General features: G+C 42.1%; 1 protein-coding gene across 1 annotated transcript in view; it reads right to left on the reverse strand.

Annotated features, from left to right (window-relative positions):
* LOC136572048 (arf-GAP with SH3 domain, ANK repeat and PH domain-containing protein 3-like) overlaps positions 1–19,088 on the reverse strand; it is a 79,092-nt gene that overhangs the window by 8,586 nt on the left and 51,418 nt on the right. The window contains exons 20-21 of the mRNA XM_066572668.1: positions 14,253–14,320; positions 14,071–14,172 (exon numbers count right to left, since the gene is read on the reverse strand). Of these exons, the coding sequence (XP_066428765.1) occupies positions 14,071–14,172; positions 14,253–14,320 (170 nt within the window). The remainder of the gene's footprint in view (positions 1–14,070; positions 14,173–14,252; positions 14,321–19,088) is intronic.

Consider the following 19,088-nt stretch of genomic DNA (forward strand, 5'->3'; position numbering starts at 1 on the left):
TACTTTCTACCTAACTGCACAATGGCTCCTCCCACAACAGTGATGTCACTGCAGGTCCTTCAACCCACTGGATCGCTGAGGTGACAGTAGGTCGGTGTCTTCTGTCAGGACCGCTACGTTGTGTCTGAGATAATAACGACTTAGTTGTATTCTCATTTTGTTCTCATTTTTGTCCTCCCTTCTAAGAGTTCTAACTGTGTTGTTCTTCTGTCGGTCAGGCTCTGTGTTTTATATATGTTGTAGGATCTTCAGTGACATCACCAGGAGGCGGAGCATCAGAAGCACTCACATACAAACTGACAAGTGGTCATTAGTAGTTTGATTGCTGCTGACCAGGACATGTGACTGGCTACAGAAGGTCACTGCTGTAGTCAGTGATTGGCTACAGCAGTCACAGGTCCTGGACAACAGCAGTTAGGAAACAGAGTGGCTGTGGAGCAGTTTTAAATATTGAGAAAATCCCTTAAATTCTGTAGCAGAAAACAATTCCCCTATAGAATTTAATCTTGCGGAATTCAATCCCCACAGGGATAGCATTGTGACACAGTAATGTCAGTGCAGACTAATTACATCCCACATGAATGGTACCTAGCACAAAACACATAAAGCAGTAACCACACACTACGTGACATGGATGGTTTCATTTTCAATGGCCAGAAAATACAAAAGATGAATACAAAATGCCCATGGCAACCAATCAGACTACCACTCGCTTTTAACTTGGAATTACCTAGAATAACCTAGGATTTGATATGCTGCCGTGGTGACATGTCCACTTTATGCAAAATGTGATACTTTACAAAAGTAGGGGAGACATCCCTTTAGCATTAGGGGTCATATTGGATATTCTTTTTTTTCAGGACAGACAGCGCTTGCAAAGGGTATTAAAATGAAACCTATGTATTTGTATCCTACAAGCCTTGTACACTGAAAAAAAAACAACAAAGTCAAAATACTTGGTCAGATATTTCTCTTTGTTCAACTTCATAAACCATGAAGAATATTTCTCTAATATTACTGGAGTCCTATGAGCCACAGGGCAACTTTTTGAAAGCAACAACTTTTGGCTCAGATGTGCAGGTCCCACTAAGATTGTTAGGGCCTATAAAGGTATATGTTTTGGCCAGGGGCGTACCTAAAGGCTCAGGGGCCCGGGTGCAAAAGTTCAGCTCGGGGCCCCCCCACCCCGGCCCTCCACCCCACACGCCCCCGTACCCATACCTAGATCGTGCTGCATACATGATCTAGCCCCTTGGCGTAATCTTTCCAAACATGATGCATTTCCTGCACTACATGAAGATTTGTTTGTAGCCCCGCAGGCCAGTCTCACACACACCGCTTTTTACCACTATTTGCACAGCGCCCCGAGTGCCGTACTAACCGCGGTACAACACTCTCTTAGATTTCGATGAGGTTACTCAAATTTGTGCTCGAACATGGTGTTTCTAACACTGTGATTTTCGAGAGCTGTCTGTTCTGTTCCTGTTTTTTGTGTTTTTTAACACATCTCATCACCCATCACAATGATGGGGTGCATTGAAGAGTGCTGTCACACGCTGTAACCTGTGTTCAAAAACGCTGCTCGGTAAAAATGCCACGATTTTGAGCTGCGTTTTCTGAACACGTGTGTGAGAGCGGCCTCAGGGGGGTCATGTTTATGTTGCACTTTAGAACCACAATTAAGACACATAAAAACCTGCATGCAGTATTTAAAAACCGCGTACGGTATTAGGGTGACTGCCCACTACAGGTTTTTTTCACGACGACATTTGCAGCGTTTTTTTTTTCTGCAGGGGTCTATGGGACTTGTAATGTTAAAATCACGATCGCGCAAAACCGCGATTTCGCGGTAAATTGTGATTTTGCGCGATCGTTATTTTAGCATTACAAGTCCCATAGACCCCTGCAGAAAAAAAAAACCCTGCAAATTTCGCCGTGAAAAAAAATGTAGTGGGCGGTCACCCTAAGGGAGCTGCAGACACTATTAATAACCGCATGCGGTTTTGATGCGGTTTTTAGTTGCGTGTAAAGGGTGCAAATAAATACAGTAAATCCAGGGAGAAGGAGAGGGAGAGAGAGAGACACACACACAGATATACACACACACAGATATACACACACACACAGATATACACACACACACACAGATATATATACACACACACACACACACACACATATACACACACACAGATATACACACACAGATATACACACACACAGATACACACACACACAGATATATACACATACACACACACACACATATACACACACACAGATATACACACACAGATATACACACACACAGATACACACACACACACAGATATATACACATACACACACACACACAGATATATACACACACACACACAGATATATACACACACACACACAGATATACACACACACACAGATATACACACAGATATATACACACACACACAGATATACACACAGATATATACACACACACACACAGATATACACACACACACACACAGATATACACACAGATATATACACACACACACAGATATACACACAGATATATATACACACACACACAGATATACACACACACATATACACACACACACAGATATATACACACACACACAGATATACACACACACACAGATATATACACACACACACAGATATACACACACACACAGATACACACACACACACAGATATACACACACACACAGATACACACACACACACAGATATACACACACACACAGATACACACACACACACAGATACACACACACACACACAGATACACACACACACACACAGATATACACACACACACACAGATACACACACACACACACAGATACACACACACACACACAGATATACACACACACACACAGATATACACACACACACACACAGATATACACACACAGATATACACACACAGATATACACACACACACACACACAGATATACACACACACACACACAGATATAAACACACACACACAGATATACACACACACACAGATATACACACACACACACACAGATATACACACACAGATATACACACACACACACAGATATACACACACACACAGATATACACACACACAGATATACACACACAGATACACACACACAGATACACACACACACAGATACACACACAGATATACACACACACAGATATACACACACACCCACAGATATACACACACACAGATATACACACACACACAGATATACACACACACAGATATACACACACACACACAGATATACACACACACAGATATATATATACACACACACACATATACACACACACACACATACACACTTACCCCAGGGCTCGGTCCACTTCTCCTCCATGTGACAGCAGCAGCAGGAGAGGTAAACTCAGAAGCTTCCCCGTTCAGCAGGAAGCAGGGGGGGCAGCACATGATCCCTGTGCCCTGCCGTCTCATGTGACTTCCTCCCCTGCCGTCCCATGTGACCCCCTCCCTCCTCCCCTGCCGGCCCACGTAAGTACCTCCCTGCTTTTCCTCTCAGGCTGGCTGTTCTGACTGCCGCATCATGCGGGGGAAAGAACGGTCAGCCATTAATGCACTGAATGTGCATGGGGGTATGTCGGAGGGCGGCTCCGGGGCCCCCTGAGCTCATGGGCCGGGTCGCCATGGCGACCCCAGCACCCCCTGACGCTACGCCTATGGTTTTGGCCCTGACACCAACCCACAGACAGTCTCCAAAAGATGCAGAATGAAAGCAGCAGACCAACGAATCCAAATATCTACACTAAATGTCTACTTTATGAGTGACACATGCCCTTTTACAATTGGAGCTTCCTTTTATGGAAATTAGACATGTAACCCCAACGCGCAGCATTAAATCAAAGAGCATATTTTTCAGTGGCTCAGTTTCATGTGGGAAATTCCAGCAATCTAAGCAACTTTGAGCAAAACATATTCATTGTCATTAGACTACCCTGATTCAGCATTTCAAAAGCTGCCAATCTTGTGGAGTTTTCTCATGCAATGGTGTAAAGCAGTGGTTCCCAAACATTTCAGCCATGGAGCCCTTTGTGAAGCAAAAGTTTCTCGTGGAGCCCCAAGGTGTGGTCAGGGGAGAGATTAGGGGCGTGGTTTATTACAACATATAATTTTTACTTCCGTCGTTATAAAAAGAACAGGACCCGTTAAAAAAAAACAGGGAGTAAAGCTGCAGCGCTGGATGGGCTATTGATTTACATTATATTTAAATTAACATGCTGCGGAATTAAATCCCACACCATACATCAATATCCGCACGGGTTTTGTGCAGATTTTTTCCGCAGCATGTGGATGAAATTTTCAAAATATCAACTACTTTGCTGCTACTGTAAACTCCACAGCAAATCCACCCTGTGTAGTTATAGTGACCCCATTACTAGTGTTGTCCCCAGTAGTAATAGTGACTGCTATTGCGGCCTCAGTAGTAATAGTGACCACCACAGTGGCCCCAGAACTAGTAGTGACCTGCACAGTGGCCCCAGTAGTAATAGTGACCACCACAGTGACCTCAGTAGTAATAGTGACCCCCACGGAACTGAGGAGGAGAGGACTCATTGGAGGAGGATGCCAGGTGCACACTGTCGTCAGAGTGTGTACCGGGATCAGCGTCACAACGTGATTACCAGCCGGGGAGCTGCAGCACCCCGACAGTAATCACTAGAGTGGTGAGCAGCCATCGGCACATGTGCCATAGGTATGCCAACACAGGCCCTCAGTCGGAGCCCCTGACTGCCACTTTGGGAACCGCTGGTGTAAAGAGTATACTGAGAATGGTGTGATTAAGGAAAACTATCCAGCAAAATGGGATCCTGTAAACACCTCACTGACAAAAGGAGGTCAGAGTAGGATGTCAAGAATTGTTTTAACAAACATCAGCGCCTAGTTAAGCAAGTTTTAGCCAAATACAATGCTGGCACTCAAACTATTACATCTGAATGCACAACTCATTGTTCCTTAGCACAGATGGGCTATAACAGCAGATAACCAGTTTGAGTGAATTTGCGCTTTAAGAGAAAAAAGCTCAAAAAATGAAATCACTGAGCAGTGGAAATTACTTTGTCAGACGTATCCAGGTTTCTGTGCAACAGACTGATGGGAGTTTCAGAATTTTGTGCAAGAAGCATGAATAGTTGAACCCTTCTGGTCAGGCGTCAACAGTTCAGGGTCGTGGAGGTGCAGTAGTAATGTAGGGAATGTATCCTGGGTCATTTGTTACTTGTGGATAAACACAACAATGAATTGTGTTCCAAAGGCCATAAGTGGTCCAATGACTTACTAGATAGGTGTCTAATAAAGTGGCCATTCTCATGTCTCCCTGTCCCTACATTCAAAAACTCTATGGGAACACCAAAGATAGAGAAGTAAGAGTTTGAATGAAGCAACAGTATGCATGCTGGACAACTGCCCTGTGCAAACATAAGACATGGGACCCTCATTCTCATGATTGGATTCCCACCAATTAGATACTTATCACCTATCCTGTGGATAGGCAATGCTAACTGAGGCAGTGATGATGAGTTATAGAGCCATATGCCCGCTGTTAGGAGCAGGGTGGTATGGGTTCCCTCAGCTGTGGTCTCTGGTGTTTTAGGGTCGTCAGGCTGGCCATGTTTGTTGGTGTCCTACGGTTACTCGGAGGAGGATGCCTGGGTGGGTGTGCTTCCTGTGTTACATGCCATAGGTGAATATATCCCTGCAGTCAGGAGCTGAGGTGGGACAGGGGTCTGGGTTATGAGTGACACTTGTTGGCCCTTGATGGGTCGGGAGATGGTGGGAGTTTGGGCCAACCATCAGGTCAAGTAATAACTTGGAGGGACTTCAGGTAGATATCTTGGAACAAGCTGGGTCCAAATTTGTGCTAGATGACAAAAAAGGCTGTGGATCCTGAGTAGTGATAAAATAGATATTTTATTATAAACAATACAGGGTGCAACGCGTTTCGGAGCAATAAGCACCTTTTTCCAGCACAAATCAAACCAAGATCCTGTGTCTGTGCCTGCAGATTTGTGCTTGAAAAAGGAGCTTTTTGCTCCGAAATGCGTTGCACCCTTCATCATTCATAATAAATTATCTATGTTATCATTACTCAGGATCCACAGCCTTTTATGTCACCTACCACAAAAAAAGGGTCCCCTCTGTTTTCCTTGGTGTTACTTTGGTGTCTTTTTCCTTTGGGTCACCCTGAGCGCAGGAGTTTCTTTTTTCCTTTTCAGTGAATAAAACATGGTTATATGGGATTTCCAAAGCATTGCTTTTTTTTCTTTACATTTACACTTTACACAGTGTTCCAACTTTTTTAGAACTGGGGTCGTATGTTTATTCATAAGAAAATCACTATCCGCATGCGTTCTAACTTGTTTTTCAGTTATAATCCCTTAAAGGTCTCTTGCTGGAGAGAAGCCATTATAAACAGGCATGCATGAAAACTTGATTATAAAGAAAACAGCTAAAAAATATTCATCACAATTCAAGCATGAAGTAGTCAAACATGCCCCAGGCCTATATAAAAGGAGTTACTACTCACACTCTTCAGTCAATGCTGCTCAAATGTTTTCAAGATCTTAAAGAAGCATTCATTGTTTACAGATACATTCAATATCCATTGTTTACCACATAATGCTAGTGAATTCAACGCGCTCTGCAAAAAGCTGGAGCCATGATGAAATGAAGGTGTCTCCACCAAGTATGTTCACACGAGATTAGACTATATCAGTGAAATGACAGTGACACTTTATTTTTTTATAAATGTACAGAAGATGTGATTCTAAGCATATCTGCCGTATGTTTTACTTGCATATTCTGTACATTTTTCCTTAAAACCCCTCTTCTGGTGATCCAGGTAGGTGAAGAGGTTGCTAGGAAGGAGCTAGGGAAACCCGTACTCAATAAACAGCATAGCAGAAGAGGGAAAGCTTTGCCTGCACTGTTCTCTCTATTGCAGACACAGCTGTTCCCAGTGGACCAGATACATTGTCTGTACTGTATTGTACTGTACACCAGATGCACTGAGACACTAACAGGGCATTAGGTCCTGTGGGGAGTGGGCACTGTGAAGGGGAGAAGCAGAATGGCTTCTCCTTCACAGTGCCAGACAACAGAGCCGCAGAGACCCGAGAGGAATAACACCAGCGCAGGGAAACAGCAGCAGGGCACAGGAAGACAAAGTAGGGTTAAAATTAATAAAACATAAAATGGGCATCCGTTAATACAGTGTTCTATGTGAACAGCTGTGTCTGCATTGGAGAGAATGTAGTGGCCCAGTACAATGGGGCCCCTCTAGAGATGAGCGAACGTACTCGGTAAGGCCGATTTCGCAATCGAGCACCGCGATTTTCGAGTACTTCAGTACTCAGGTGAAAAGTACTCGGGGGCGCTGTGGGGCGGGGCGTGGCGTGGTGGAGCGGGGGGTAGCAGCGCGGAACAGGGGGAAGCCCTCTCTCTCTCCCTCTCCCCCCCCCCCCCACTCCCCTCTGCAACCCCCCGCTCACCCACAGCGCCCCCGAGTACTTTTCACCCGAGTAGTGAAGTACTCGAAAATCGCGGTGCTCGATTGCGAAATCGCCCTTACCGAGTACGTTCGCTCATCTCTAGGCCCCTCCTTAACTGTATGCATGCATTTGTCTTGTCGTTGTCTTCTGTGTTGCAAGAATGATGTGTATTGCATAGCTGCAGGACTGAAAGGGTTAAGTGTCTGGTATGTGAGATGACTGTCTGGGTTTTTTTTTTTTTGTCTGTCACGTGATGATGCTAAATATATGTGTTTGCAAGCAGTGTGTAGAGAGAGTTCGGAGTTCTATACTGGTTCTGTCAAAAAGAGGAGTGTTGGGAGTTCTGCAGGAAGCCCACATAGGTACCTTCAACCTGTGTGGTACAGAATGGAGGAAGCTTAGATAATGGACTAGTGATTGTCGGCGACTGTCAACCCCAGAAGTTGTTCAGCGTGTTTCTACTCGTACGTGTGCACCATTAGAGATTGAGAGAGGAAAGCAAGCGTGGTGACGGACCAGGACCTACAGATAACCTTGTCTGTGGTTTCTCCTGTGACCCCTTGAGGTCTCCCTGTCACACAATTTATCAAGAAACTGCTGAACTGGTTAGTTATGGGAAACTGAAGTCAAACGACCAGTCGCCCATCTGTTTCCGGAGGCTGTGTCTTAAAAAGTACCCGTGTGTGTGTGTGAATTTACTCCGCCAACTTAGAATTCCCCATGGAAGCTGCACAGAAGGTTTACTCCACCATCCAGGAATCCCGTGCTGAAAAAGAAACGGTGGCGTCACGCGTGATACAAAACAGGTCTAAAGTAATCCAGCATTGGGTTCCCCGTTTATTAACCTGCCCTCAGCCCTTGGTCGTGTCACTGGTTACCCTCTGGGTGGGAGACGATAGAGCCACTGTGACAAGGCCCAAGCTCTACCCCACTGTCTCCTAGGCCGTGGCTCCTCTGACACTGCAGGGCGGAGTTACCTTGGTGTCACAAACAGGATAAATCTTATGTGCCTGTTATAAAGAAAGAAGCAAAACCGCCAAAAGAGACGTTTTTCCTGTCATTTTCCCTGTCGCGGAAGGATTGTTGCCCGTGCAGTGCTAAGGTGAAGTTACTTTCATTTTCAACACCCTCTGTTTTCTCAGTCATCCAGGACAAGATCTCTCTGACTCTTATAAATAGATTGTGGGTCCTCTGACCCTATGGACATTTGTCAGAGTGGTGTCAGGATAGGCTGCATTCTGAGGATGCAGAAGGAAAACTTTGATTTGTATGTGGCAGAGAAGCGCTACAGATTGCATAGGGAATGTTCGGTGTTGTTGGACTGTGTGGAGTTGCCTGCATTACATGGTGTGCAACCAAGTGTTCATGTGGACTGTGATAGTATTCAGAGCCAAGATGGCGCTCAGCCCTCATGTTCTGCAGGGAGTCTCAAGCCCGTGAAAAATTCCTGCAACACAGTTCCCGCCAAGGCTGAGGAGAAAGTAGGGGGGTTTGTCCCGATGCGGAGCAACAGTCTGCAGCTGAGAACCACCCAGAGGAGGAGACTTCCTCTGTTTCTAGTGAGCCACTTGAGCTGCTCAAGCAGACTGATGAGGACACTCACTCCAACAAGATGGTGCTGGGACCTAAGCAGAAATTTTCTGGTGGCCCACGACCGGAGCTACAGCCTTGGTTGAGCGAAGAGATACAGAGATGGCAGTCGCAATTCTCTCCTACCCTACGGCCAACGCCAGTCCCCTCCGCTCTGATGTTCTGCACTACCACTGCCGCCCCTCTTGTGAGGGAGTCTGCTAACTTGGAGACCGGGTAGCCTGAACAGTCGTTTGATGCTTCGTATTCCCCACCAGAAATCTGTCCGCGAGACTGCAGCATTAACAGAATAGAAGCGGCTATACTGAAAGCTGATACTCTCCGTGGATCCTGGTGCATTATCTAAACTGAGAAGTAAGAGACTAGCTGCCACCGTACCTGTTGCCCTTTGAGAAGGTGTTCAGTGACCAAAATTTCTCGTTACCCTTGTGGGTGAGCCCATTTGGCGACCAACGAGTCCACCTCCGAGAAATCCTCTTCCGCCTTATGTGGTTACACAAAGCCCTTCTCCGGGGTATTTGCAAAGACTTAGAGGATATTGGCAGAGACCCAACGTTACGGGGTTTTCTAATGAGTTGGAGCCTGAAGAATCCACTGCCACATACCAGATAACTACATGGTGTTAAGAGACTCCCTCATGGTGAGAATGTTTATTCAAGTACTTTTGTTATTATCTTGTTTTTGAAGTTTAGTAAAAGACTTTGTGTGCTATTTCAAAGCCTTCTGTTTTCTCGAACATTATCATGAAGGACATTATCACCGGTACGTCATGGAGCGGCGGGGTATGTATGAAGAGAGGTTGCGTGGCAACCTCTCTTCATACAGTGCGGGCGTCAGCTGTTTATAACAGCTGATACCCGCGGGCAATAGCCGCGATCGGCCGTTCGGCCGATCGCGGCTATTGACCATTTAAATGCCGCTGTCAATTCTGCTGTGAGATCGGGGGAGCCGTGCAGGTGTCATGGCTGCCGGGGGCCTAATGAAAGGCCCCAGGGCTGCCTTACCAGACTGCCTATCAAGCCATCCACGTGGGGTGGCTTGATAGACTGCCTGTTAAATTGTAGTATAATGTAATGCTATAGCATTACGTCATACTGCAGAAGTGATCAAAGCATCGCATGTTAAAGTCCCCCAGGGGGACTTCAAAGTAAAGTTAAAAAAAATTAATAAAGTTTTTTTAATTGTAAAAAAAAAAAAGTTATAAAAGTTTGCCATATCTATTATTAAAAAATATAAAATAAAAATATGTATTTGGTATCGCCGCGTCCGTAAAAGTCCGATCTATCAAAGTAGTGCATTATTTTTTGTGCATGGTGAACGTCGCCCGAAAAAAAAAAACAAAAACGCCAGAAATGCACTTTTTTAGTTACCCTGTCTCCCAGAAAAAACGCAATAAAAAGCGATCAAAAAGTCATATGTACTCCAAATTGATACTTTCGGAAACTACAGGACATCCCGCAAAAAATGAGCTCTTGCTCAACTACGTCAATGGAAAAATAAAAAAGTTATTGCGTGCACAAAATGACCCCAGAAAATAATTGAAAAAAATTAAATGTCTTTAAAAAAAAAAAAAGAGTAGTATAGTAAGAAAAAACCTATACAAGTTTGGTATTATAGTAATCGTACCGACCCATAGAATAAAGTTATCATGTCACTTTTGTTGCCGTTTGTGCGCCGTAGAAACAAGACGCACTAAAAGATGGCGAAACGTCGTTTTTTTTTTTCATTTTACTTCACTTAGAATTTTTTTTAAGTTTTTCAGTATATTATATGGTACTTTAAATAGCACCAATGAAAAATACAACTCATCCCGCAAAAATCAAGCCCTCATACAGCGACGTTGATGGATAAATAAAAGAGTTACAAATTTGTGAAGGGGGAGGAAAAAACAAAAATGGGAAAAGAAAAACGGGTTGCGTCATTAAGGGGTTAAAGTTATTTAAGTAATTGTGTTGGAAATGCTCTTTACCTTCATCATAAAAAAGTGTTATGCAACATTTAACCTATTGTGCAGGAGGGTAAAGAAAGAATGCTTAGTAAAGTTTAGCTCTCTCTCTAATGAATGTCTAGTGAAGTAATTGTGTGCAAATTGAGTGAGGAGTGTTTGCAAATTTCAACATGTTTCTACTTGGGAGTGTGCACCAGTAGAGATTGAGAGAGGAAAGCAAGCGTGATGTCAGGTCAAGACTTACAGATAACTTTGGCTGTGGTTTCTCCTGTGACCCCCTGAGGTCTCCCTGTCACACCATTTATCAAGAAACTGCCCAACTGGTTAGTTATTGGAAATTGAAGTCAAACGACCAGTTGCCCATCTGTTTTCGGAGGCTGTGTCTTAAAAAGTACCCGTGCATGTGTGAATTTACTCCGCTAACTTGGAATTCCCCACGAAAGCTGCGCGGGAGAAGATTTACTCCACCATCCAGGAATCCCCTGCTGCAGAAGAAACAGTGGCGTCACACGTGATACAAAACAGGACTAAGGTAATCCAGCATTGGGTTCCCCATTTATTAACCTGCCCTCGGCCCTTGGACCTGTCACCGGTTACCGTCCAGGTGGGAGACGGTAGAGTCACTGTGACAAGGCCCAATCTTTAGCCTGGGCCGTGGCCTGCTCCTCGGACGCTGCAAGAACTGTGCAGGCACTGCTGGAGCACCCTCTTCTGCAATGCTGTGCAACATCCTAACAACATCGTCACCCAGCTGCATAACAGAAGGGGTTTTGAAGGAAAAATACAAAATACGCTAATAAAAAATTTTGCAAAAATGCTTAGAATCACTTATTCTGTACATTATAAAGTCTAAATGACAGTTACACTTTAAGATAAGTGTGAAAAGGTTTAGCACGGTAGGTCATATATATGCATATCAGCTGGTTTACTTGTTGTGACACCCCAAAACCATCCACCAGTATGTATGGAACATGTGTAATTTACACTCTCAATTGTTACATAAATAAAATGTATTGGCAACAAAGAGGATTTGGCTTACATTTTTATTATAACAGCACATTGCCTGAAAATGTCAGAGCTCCGTCTAAACAGTGTAGATGTCAGCTCATCTGCATGGTTTATATTATACATAGCTCTTGCATTTCAGGCAATGTACCATTACAACAAAAAATGTAAGCCAAATACTCTTTGTTGCCAATACATTTTATTTATGTAACAACAAGAGTGTAAATTATACATATTCCATATACATATTGGTGGATTTTGTGTATATTTGCACATATATGGCTCACTGTGCTAAACTATTACACAGTATCATTTCTCCCAATAATGAACGGGACAGGAATGTGCAATATATTTGTTCTATTCAAACACTTACCAGACAGAAATATATGGTTTTATCTACAATTTAATCCAAAACAGACAACATTCAGACCTTCAGTACTACCTGAAAAGTTAGGTTATGTGTATAGATTACATTGCTACATGTTTCTGTTAAGGATGCCATCTCTTTCTTTTCTTTTTATGCGGTTATATCTCAGACTGCCAATTTCTTATGAATGCAAGTAGGTAATGAATGCTAGCTACTTTCTCACTGATGCACCTATTGAACTACACTTCCCAGTATTTCTTGGTTTCTATTTCTTTCCTAAAACATTGTAGCTTTTAGGAAATTAATAAGGCTAAGGGCTCCAATCCCTGTGCATTGGGTCAATCATATCAAATTGTGTTCCACAATCTAAAGATATACTGTAGATCAAGTCAAGAATATCACTGTACAGTAAACGGGATATGAGGGGATAATTTCTCTCTGTGTCCAATATCGGGGGATCCTGAGCAAGGAAGAGGTTCTGGATGTCTGAATGACAGGGAAATCAACCAGTATGAATAACAATGCCTCCCAGAGAGCTGAAGGAACACAAAAAAGTACATTTGGGTCACTCTCAGACAAGCATATTATAACTCCATATTTGGTCATTTTTTTAACGAACCATAATATGAAGCTAATGTAGATCTATGTATCCTTTCACATGGCGCTATTTTTGATGACCATTTTTAAAAAGGCAGTATGACCTATTTTTTGCATTTTTGCCTCCGTATTGCTACTATTTTCTATTGGTTATATACGTACCAGTATTTGCGCAGTAAAAAAAAACCAATAATAGTAAATAATGAGACAAATACTGATAAAATACTGATGTCATATGGTGGTAATGTCATCTACCATGTCCATAATACGGATCTGTATAACTGCGGTGGAAAATATGCTTGTCTGAAAGTGGCCTTACAAAAGACTGCTACATAGTTCCTACACATAAGGATTTAGGAGCACAGTTCAAGGGGTTCTGTCAGTAAAATTAAAAAGAGGATACATACCTGCATCCTTTCCTGCATCCCTGTAGAGTGTAACCTGTACAAAAAAAAGAGTGAAAAAAACAAAGCGAACTCACCTAATCCCGTTGTTGTTCTTCCCTCTGCTGTTTGCCTGGTGCGTGAGGGAGTGGCTCCTGCACGTGTCTATCCTCTGCCGTCCTCGGAGAGTCCACGGCTATGCGCACTCACCGTCAACTCTCCAAGGATAGCAGAGGTTAGATGTGGCCAGGCCAATCAGTGGTTGTCAAGTCACTTGTGATGCGTCGACCACAGACCCGGGCGGCAGGACTTACCGTCCGGCAGTGATCTGAGCAGGGGCGGAAGCTGGAACTTTGCCGGCTTCTGCCCTGTGATTGGACGGCTGTCGGAGGGAAAGAAGAAGATCAGCAGCCTCCCGGTGAATGTCCCCGTAAGGCACAGGTGAGTATGATTTTTTTTTTCCTGACAGAACTCCTTTAATTTTACATTTTTGCAAGATTTACACTTGAAAACAGAAAATAATGTAGCAATGTCAGAATAATTCAATTCAGCAGTTTACATGCCATGTATTCATGTTATGGATCACAATTATGTGTTTTTAAAAAACACTTATAGTCACTTAATACAGCACATGGAATATACCTTTTCTCCATCTTCCTCATCACTATTGCTTATTTCTTCTTCGATGTGGAACCAGTCAAAATCCAGTTCAATATTAAAACTCCCATCTCCAGCTCTTTCCAGCTGTAACCAATTAAAACATCCTGTAATATATCAGTCATACTCCAGAAAGGAATAAAAAATGAACTGTTGTGGCAACTTACCAGCTCTTCACATTCTAAATGTTTAAGACTCTGAGCCAACATCAAGGGAGTTAAACCAGCATGGTTGACTGCCAAAAGACAAAGGACATGAGTTAAGTAATTTAGAATGTATGTCTGTAAGGTATTATTTGTGTTCTCAGATAACAGTGCACTAGCATTGTGTTCTTTAACCACCTCTCCTCTGTTGTCAATCACCCCTCCAATATTAGTGTGTCCAACATTTTATAGAGCACTACCAGCGCCAAACTAAACTTCTTAAACTTCTAGACCACGGGGCTGCTCAATATAAATCCTGGGCCACTTGCCAGATCCTTCTTTTAAATAGCCTTTCTAACTTCCAGCCTCTCTGAAAGTTCCAGACACTTTAGTCTGAAAACTGAGTAATATAAATTGAAATGCATCCCAGAAAACTGTAATTCTTGGAAAGCACTGACATGTCTCACTACCCAATATCCATTACTTTGACTGAAACTATATAGGTAATTCCTGTAAATAAGAAATCTTAGTGAGAATATTGAATACAGAATAACTAGGTAAAAAGATATTTACCCACTAAAGGGTTGGGGTGTACATAGGCATTATATTAACCAGACAATTTGCACAGACACCTGCATTATCATTATGGTAGTGAAACAAATCACCATAATCACCCATATTACCATAAGGGCTCATGCCCATGGTCATGACGGACTCCACCAGCGGAATATCGCAGCGGAGTTCGCCACAGCGCCCCACCCCCCAAAACACCCATACTTAACCACTCCGGATCCTCCATACGCGTCCTGCATGAAGGGCCGGCGCGCATGCGCAGTACAGCGCATGACACGCCGGCAGTTTCAGATGACATGGGCGGGGCCGCATATTTATGCGATACTTCCGCTGTGCTACAGTGGAAGTATAGCGTGACGGCCGGCTTCCATTGACTACAACGGAAGCCGGCCACGCGTATTCCCGCAGCGTGAACATTGAGCTATTAGGTTCAATAGAACCTAATAATTCCGGGGTAACGCCGCCGATTTCTGCTGCGTACAACGCGGCAGAAATCCGTCCGTGGTCATTAGCTCTAAAGCTATACATTTCCCTAGAGGTAATTTAACATTAAAGGGGTTGTCAGAGTTAAAATATTTTTCTTTTAAATCATGGTCCCCATGTATAAAAGTAAGAACCAATCCACCCGCCAAATCTTTGAGTCTCCAGTATGATACTGTGTTGACGTCCAGCAGTACCAACCTGTGTATGGGACATCACAAGTTGCTGCAGCCAATCACAGACCTCAGAACTCAATGGATGGCCACTGGATGGAATAAGTCTTGTTCACATCCAGAGGCATGAAAACCCATGTCCACCTAGTAATTTTCCCAGGTCAGAATTTGTTGGACGTCCAAGTTACACAATCCTTTATGAGTCAATTACATCAGTAGCACAAATCTCCCTCTTTACTTAAAAGATGCTCTAGAATTGACACTTCATGGGGAATACAAGTATATACTAAAACAGACATATTAGAAGAGATGCCAGGTCTTTCAAATGAAGGTCTGTTACCCAAATTTTCCAGGAGAACATGAGAAAAAAGGCAAATGTTCTGATATTAGTTAGGCTCTATTCACACTTCCACACTGCAAGTGCAGAGAATAAATTATTAAAAATATTTAACTACATCCAACTTCACAAATACAGTAAAGGTGTCTATAGCCCTTAAGTTTTTCTGTTCCTTCATGGAAAGATGAAAATAATGGCAGAACCCATTGACTATAACGGGATATATTCAATTTCCATCATGAGGTCTGTCATTTTAACATTAAAAAAATAGCGTAGTCTGCTGTACCATTTTTTCCATAATTTATGACAGAAAGCTTGGGCGATGGTGTGAAACACCTTACAAAGTATACATGCATATTATCATTCAAATCCACAGCAAATAGAAACAATATTTCAATGATTCAAACATCTGTATTTGCTTACGGTGTTAGCACACAATCCACCCAACATATACTCAGCTGCTCATACAGACTGCAGCTATTTACATAGGTTAGATGCAATCTCCTCATACACACAGGTACCACGAAAGTACACAGTCACAGCATATGGTCAAGGTAAAAAGACATTGATAGTGTATCTCTATCTAATTGTCACTATAATTGACATTTCACTTCTAACTAAATAAATTGCAGACCAGACAGGAAAGTAGTCCAGATAACAAATTTTAATGAAGCACAGTGAATACATGAAGCATTCTTAACTGGACATATAACCCCAATTCCCAAAAAATTAAGATGCTGTGTAAAATGTAAATAACTGCAATGAAAGAATGCAATAATTTGGACATCTCGTATAACCATATTTTATTCACAGTAGAACATAAAACATATCAGATCGCGAAAGGGAGACATTTTTCCATTTCATTTTTAATAAATTAATACATTTAGAAATTGTTGGCAGCAACACATTTTTCAAAAAGTTGGGACAGGGCCATGTCTACCATTGTGTAGCATCCACTCTTATTTGTACACCAGACTAAATGTCTGGGAAGTTAGAAGACCAATTGCTACAGTTTTGGGAGAGAAATGTTGTCTTTTTGTTTCAGAATGTGTCAAATGGTTTATATTGGTGAAAAGTCTAGACTAGAGGCAGGCCAGTTCAGCAGCCGAAGTCTTCTGCAGCAAAGCCATGCTGTTGTCATAGAAGCAGTATGGCTGCATTGTCTTGCTGAATTATGCAAGGACTTCCCTGAAAGAGACATTATTTGGATGGGAGCATATGTTGCTCTAAAACTCCTATATACTGCTCAGCAGTGATAGTGTCTTTCAAGATGTGTATGATGCCCATGCCATAGGCACTAATACAACCCCATACCATCAGAGATGCTTTTGAACAGTGTGCTCATTACAAGCTGGATGATCCCTCTGCTCGAGTCTGCAGGACACCAATGTTTCAAAAAAATTTCAAATTTTAATTTATTTGACCACAAAACAGTTTTCCATTTTCCTTCAGTTCATTTTAAATGAGCTTTGGCCCAAAGAAGACACTGCCATTTCTGGATTGTGTTGATTTATGGCTTCTTCTTGATACATTATACATCTTTAACTTGCATTTGTGGATTGCATGGCAACCTGTGTTCACAATGATTTCAGGAAGTAATCCAGAGCCCATTCCGTGATTTGCATTACAGAGTCATGCCTGTTTTTAATGCAGCACTGCCTGAGGGCCTGTAGATCTCGAGCATCCAATATTCATTGTCAGCCTTGTCCCGTGGCACATGAATTTCTCCAGATTCTCTGAATCTTTTTGATATGTACTGTAGATGGGGGGATATTCAAACTCTTCACAATTTTACACTGTGGAACATTTTTCTTAAATTGTTCCACAATTTTTAGATGCAGATTTTATAGATTGGCCTGACCATCTTTGTGTCTGAGAGATTATGTCTCTCTAACATGCTCTTTTTTATATACAGTCATGTGACTTAGTAGAAAATTGACCCTCCAGCTGTTTTTCATTAGTACCACTTTTCCAGCCTTTTGTTAACCCAGTTACAACTTTTTGAGACGTCTTGCTGCCATCAATTTCTAAATAAGTAATTTTTTAAATAAATTGGAAACATTGCTGATATGTGTACTATGTTCTATATGGTTATATTAGATTTCCAAATCATTGCATTCTTTTTTTCCTTATCATTTATTTACATTTCACACAGCATACCAACATTTTTGGAATTAGGGCTGTAGGTTTCAATTACTGGAAGTCTTTCACTAAAAAACCCTACTACACAAACAGATATTTTGCTACAATTGGAATAATCTTCTGTTTAAATATTTTTCCAAATTGTACCAAAAATTGCCATCATGTTGAACAAGCAGATGATGTGAGATAGAAGAAAAGAGTGGAGCTACCCCAGTTAAAGTTAGCTGCAGTAGGAATGTGTTTATCCTGTCCTAGTTCAATATCTTGATGATATAATGACAAGAGTGATATATGCATGAGATGGTGGGTGCAGTCAACCCAGGAAACGTTCAACCTGTGGGTAGATGTGTATAGCACTTAATGGTGTAGACACAGAATCTGGGAATAATGCATGACCCTTTGATGAATAGGCAAATACACAAATATTGTCATATTAATTCCTTCATTTTTATAGCTAATACCATTTTAAAAACACATTTTGAAGTAACACAATGCTTCTTTAGTAGTGCTATACATATATGTAACATAGGAAAGTAAAGGAAACATAAATTGAGGTACAGATAATGAGAAAGTAAAAATGAGGAAGCAAAAGATCAGAAAACAAAACAAAAATATATTTCAGCAAATAACAAAAGACAAGGCAAAACAAGGGTTGAATATTACAAAATGACTGAATTTGGGTATTGGCAAACATAGCGCATAGTAGTAATATTGTCCGCTTGTTTATGATAATAATAATATCAGCATAAATAGTAATAGTGGGAAAAATTCTAAAAATAGAAAAATGAATGATAAAACACAAACAATTAAAAAAACAAAGCCAATGCATTGAAGAGTCAATTGGATGCCGACAGCCATAAAATCTATTTAAAAATTTGATGTTCTGTTTTTCAAAGTGGAGAAATCCAGAGAGACAAGCCGCCATTATGGAGGAGAATCAGTGGCAGGAGGGTGGAGTCCCCTTCAAAGTTGACACAGCCATTGTTAAATCTTCCAACTGAACTCTGATTCCATCTGAAGATGGTGGTAGCTTGAAGGATCCTATGGATCGCAATATGCATACCTGTTGTGGGTTCATGCAGCCCGTGGTTCGGGCCACATGAACCTGGTGACAGATTTCCTGTAAGATAATTTATGTGGCTAGTGCAGCCCAAG

This window comes from Eleutherodactylus coqui, chromosome 1 (assembly GCF_035609145.1).
Source record: "Eleutherodactylus coqui strain aEleCoq1 chromosome 1, aEleCoq1.hap1, whole genome shotgun sequence".
NCBI classification, from domain to species: Eukaryota; Metazoa; Chordata; class Amphibia; order Anura; family Eleutherodactylidae; genus Eleutherodactylus; species Eleutherodactylus coqui.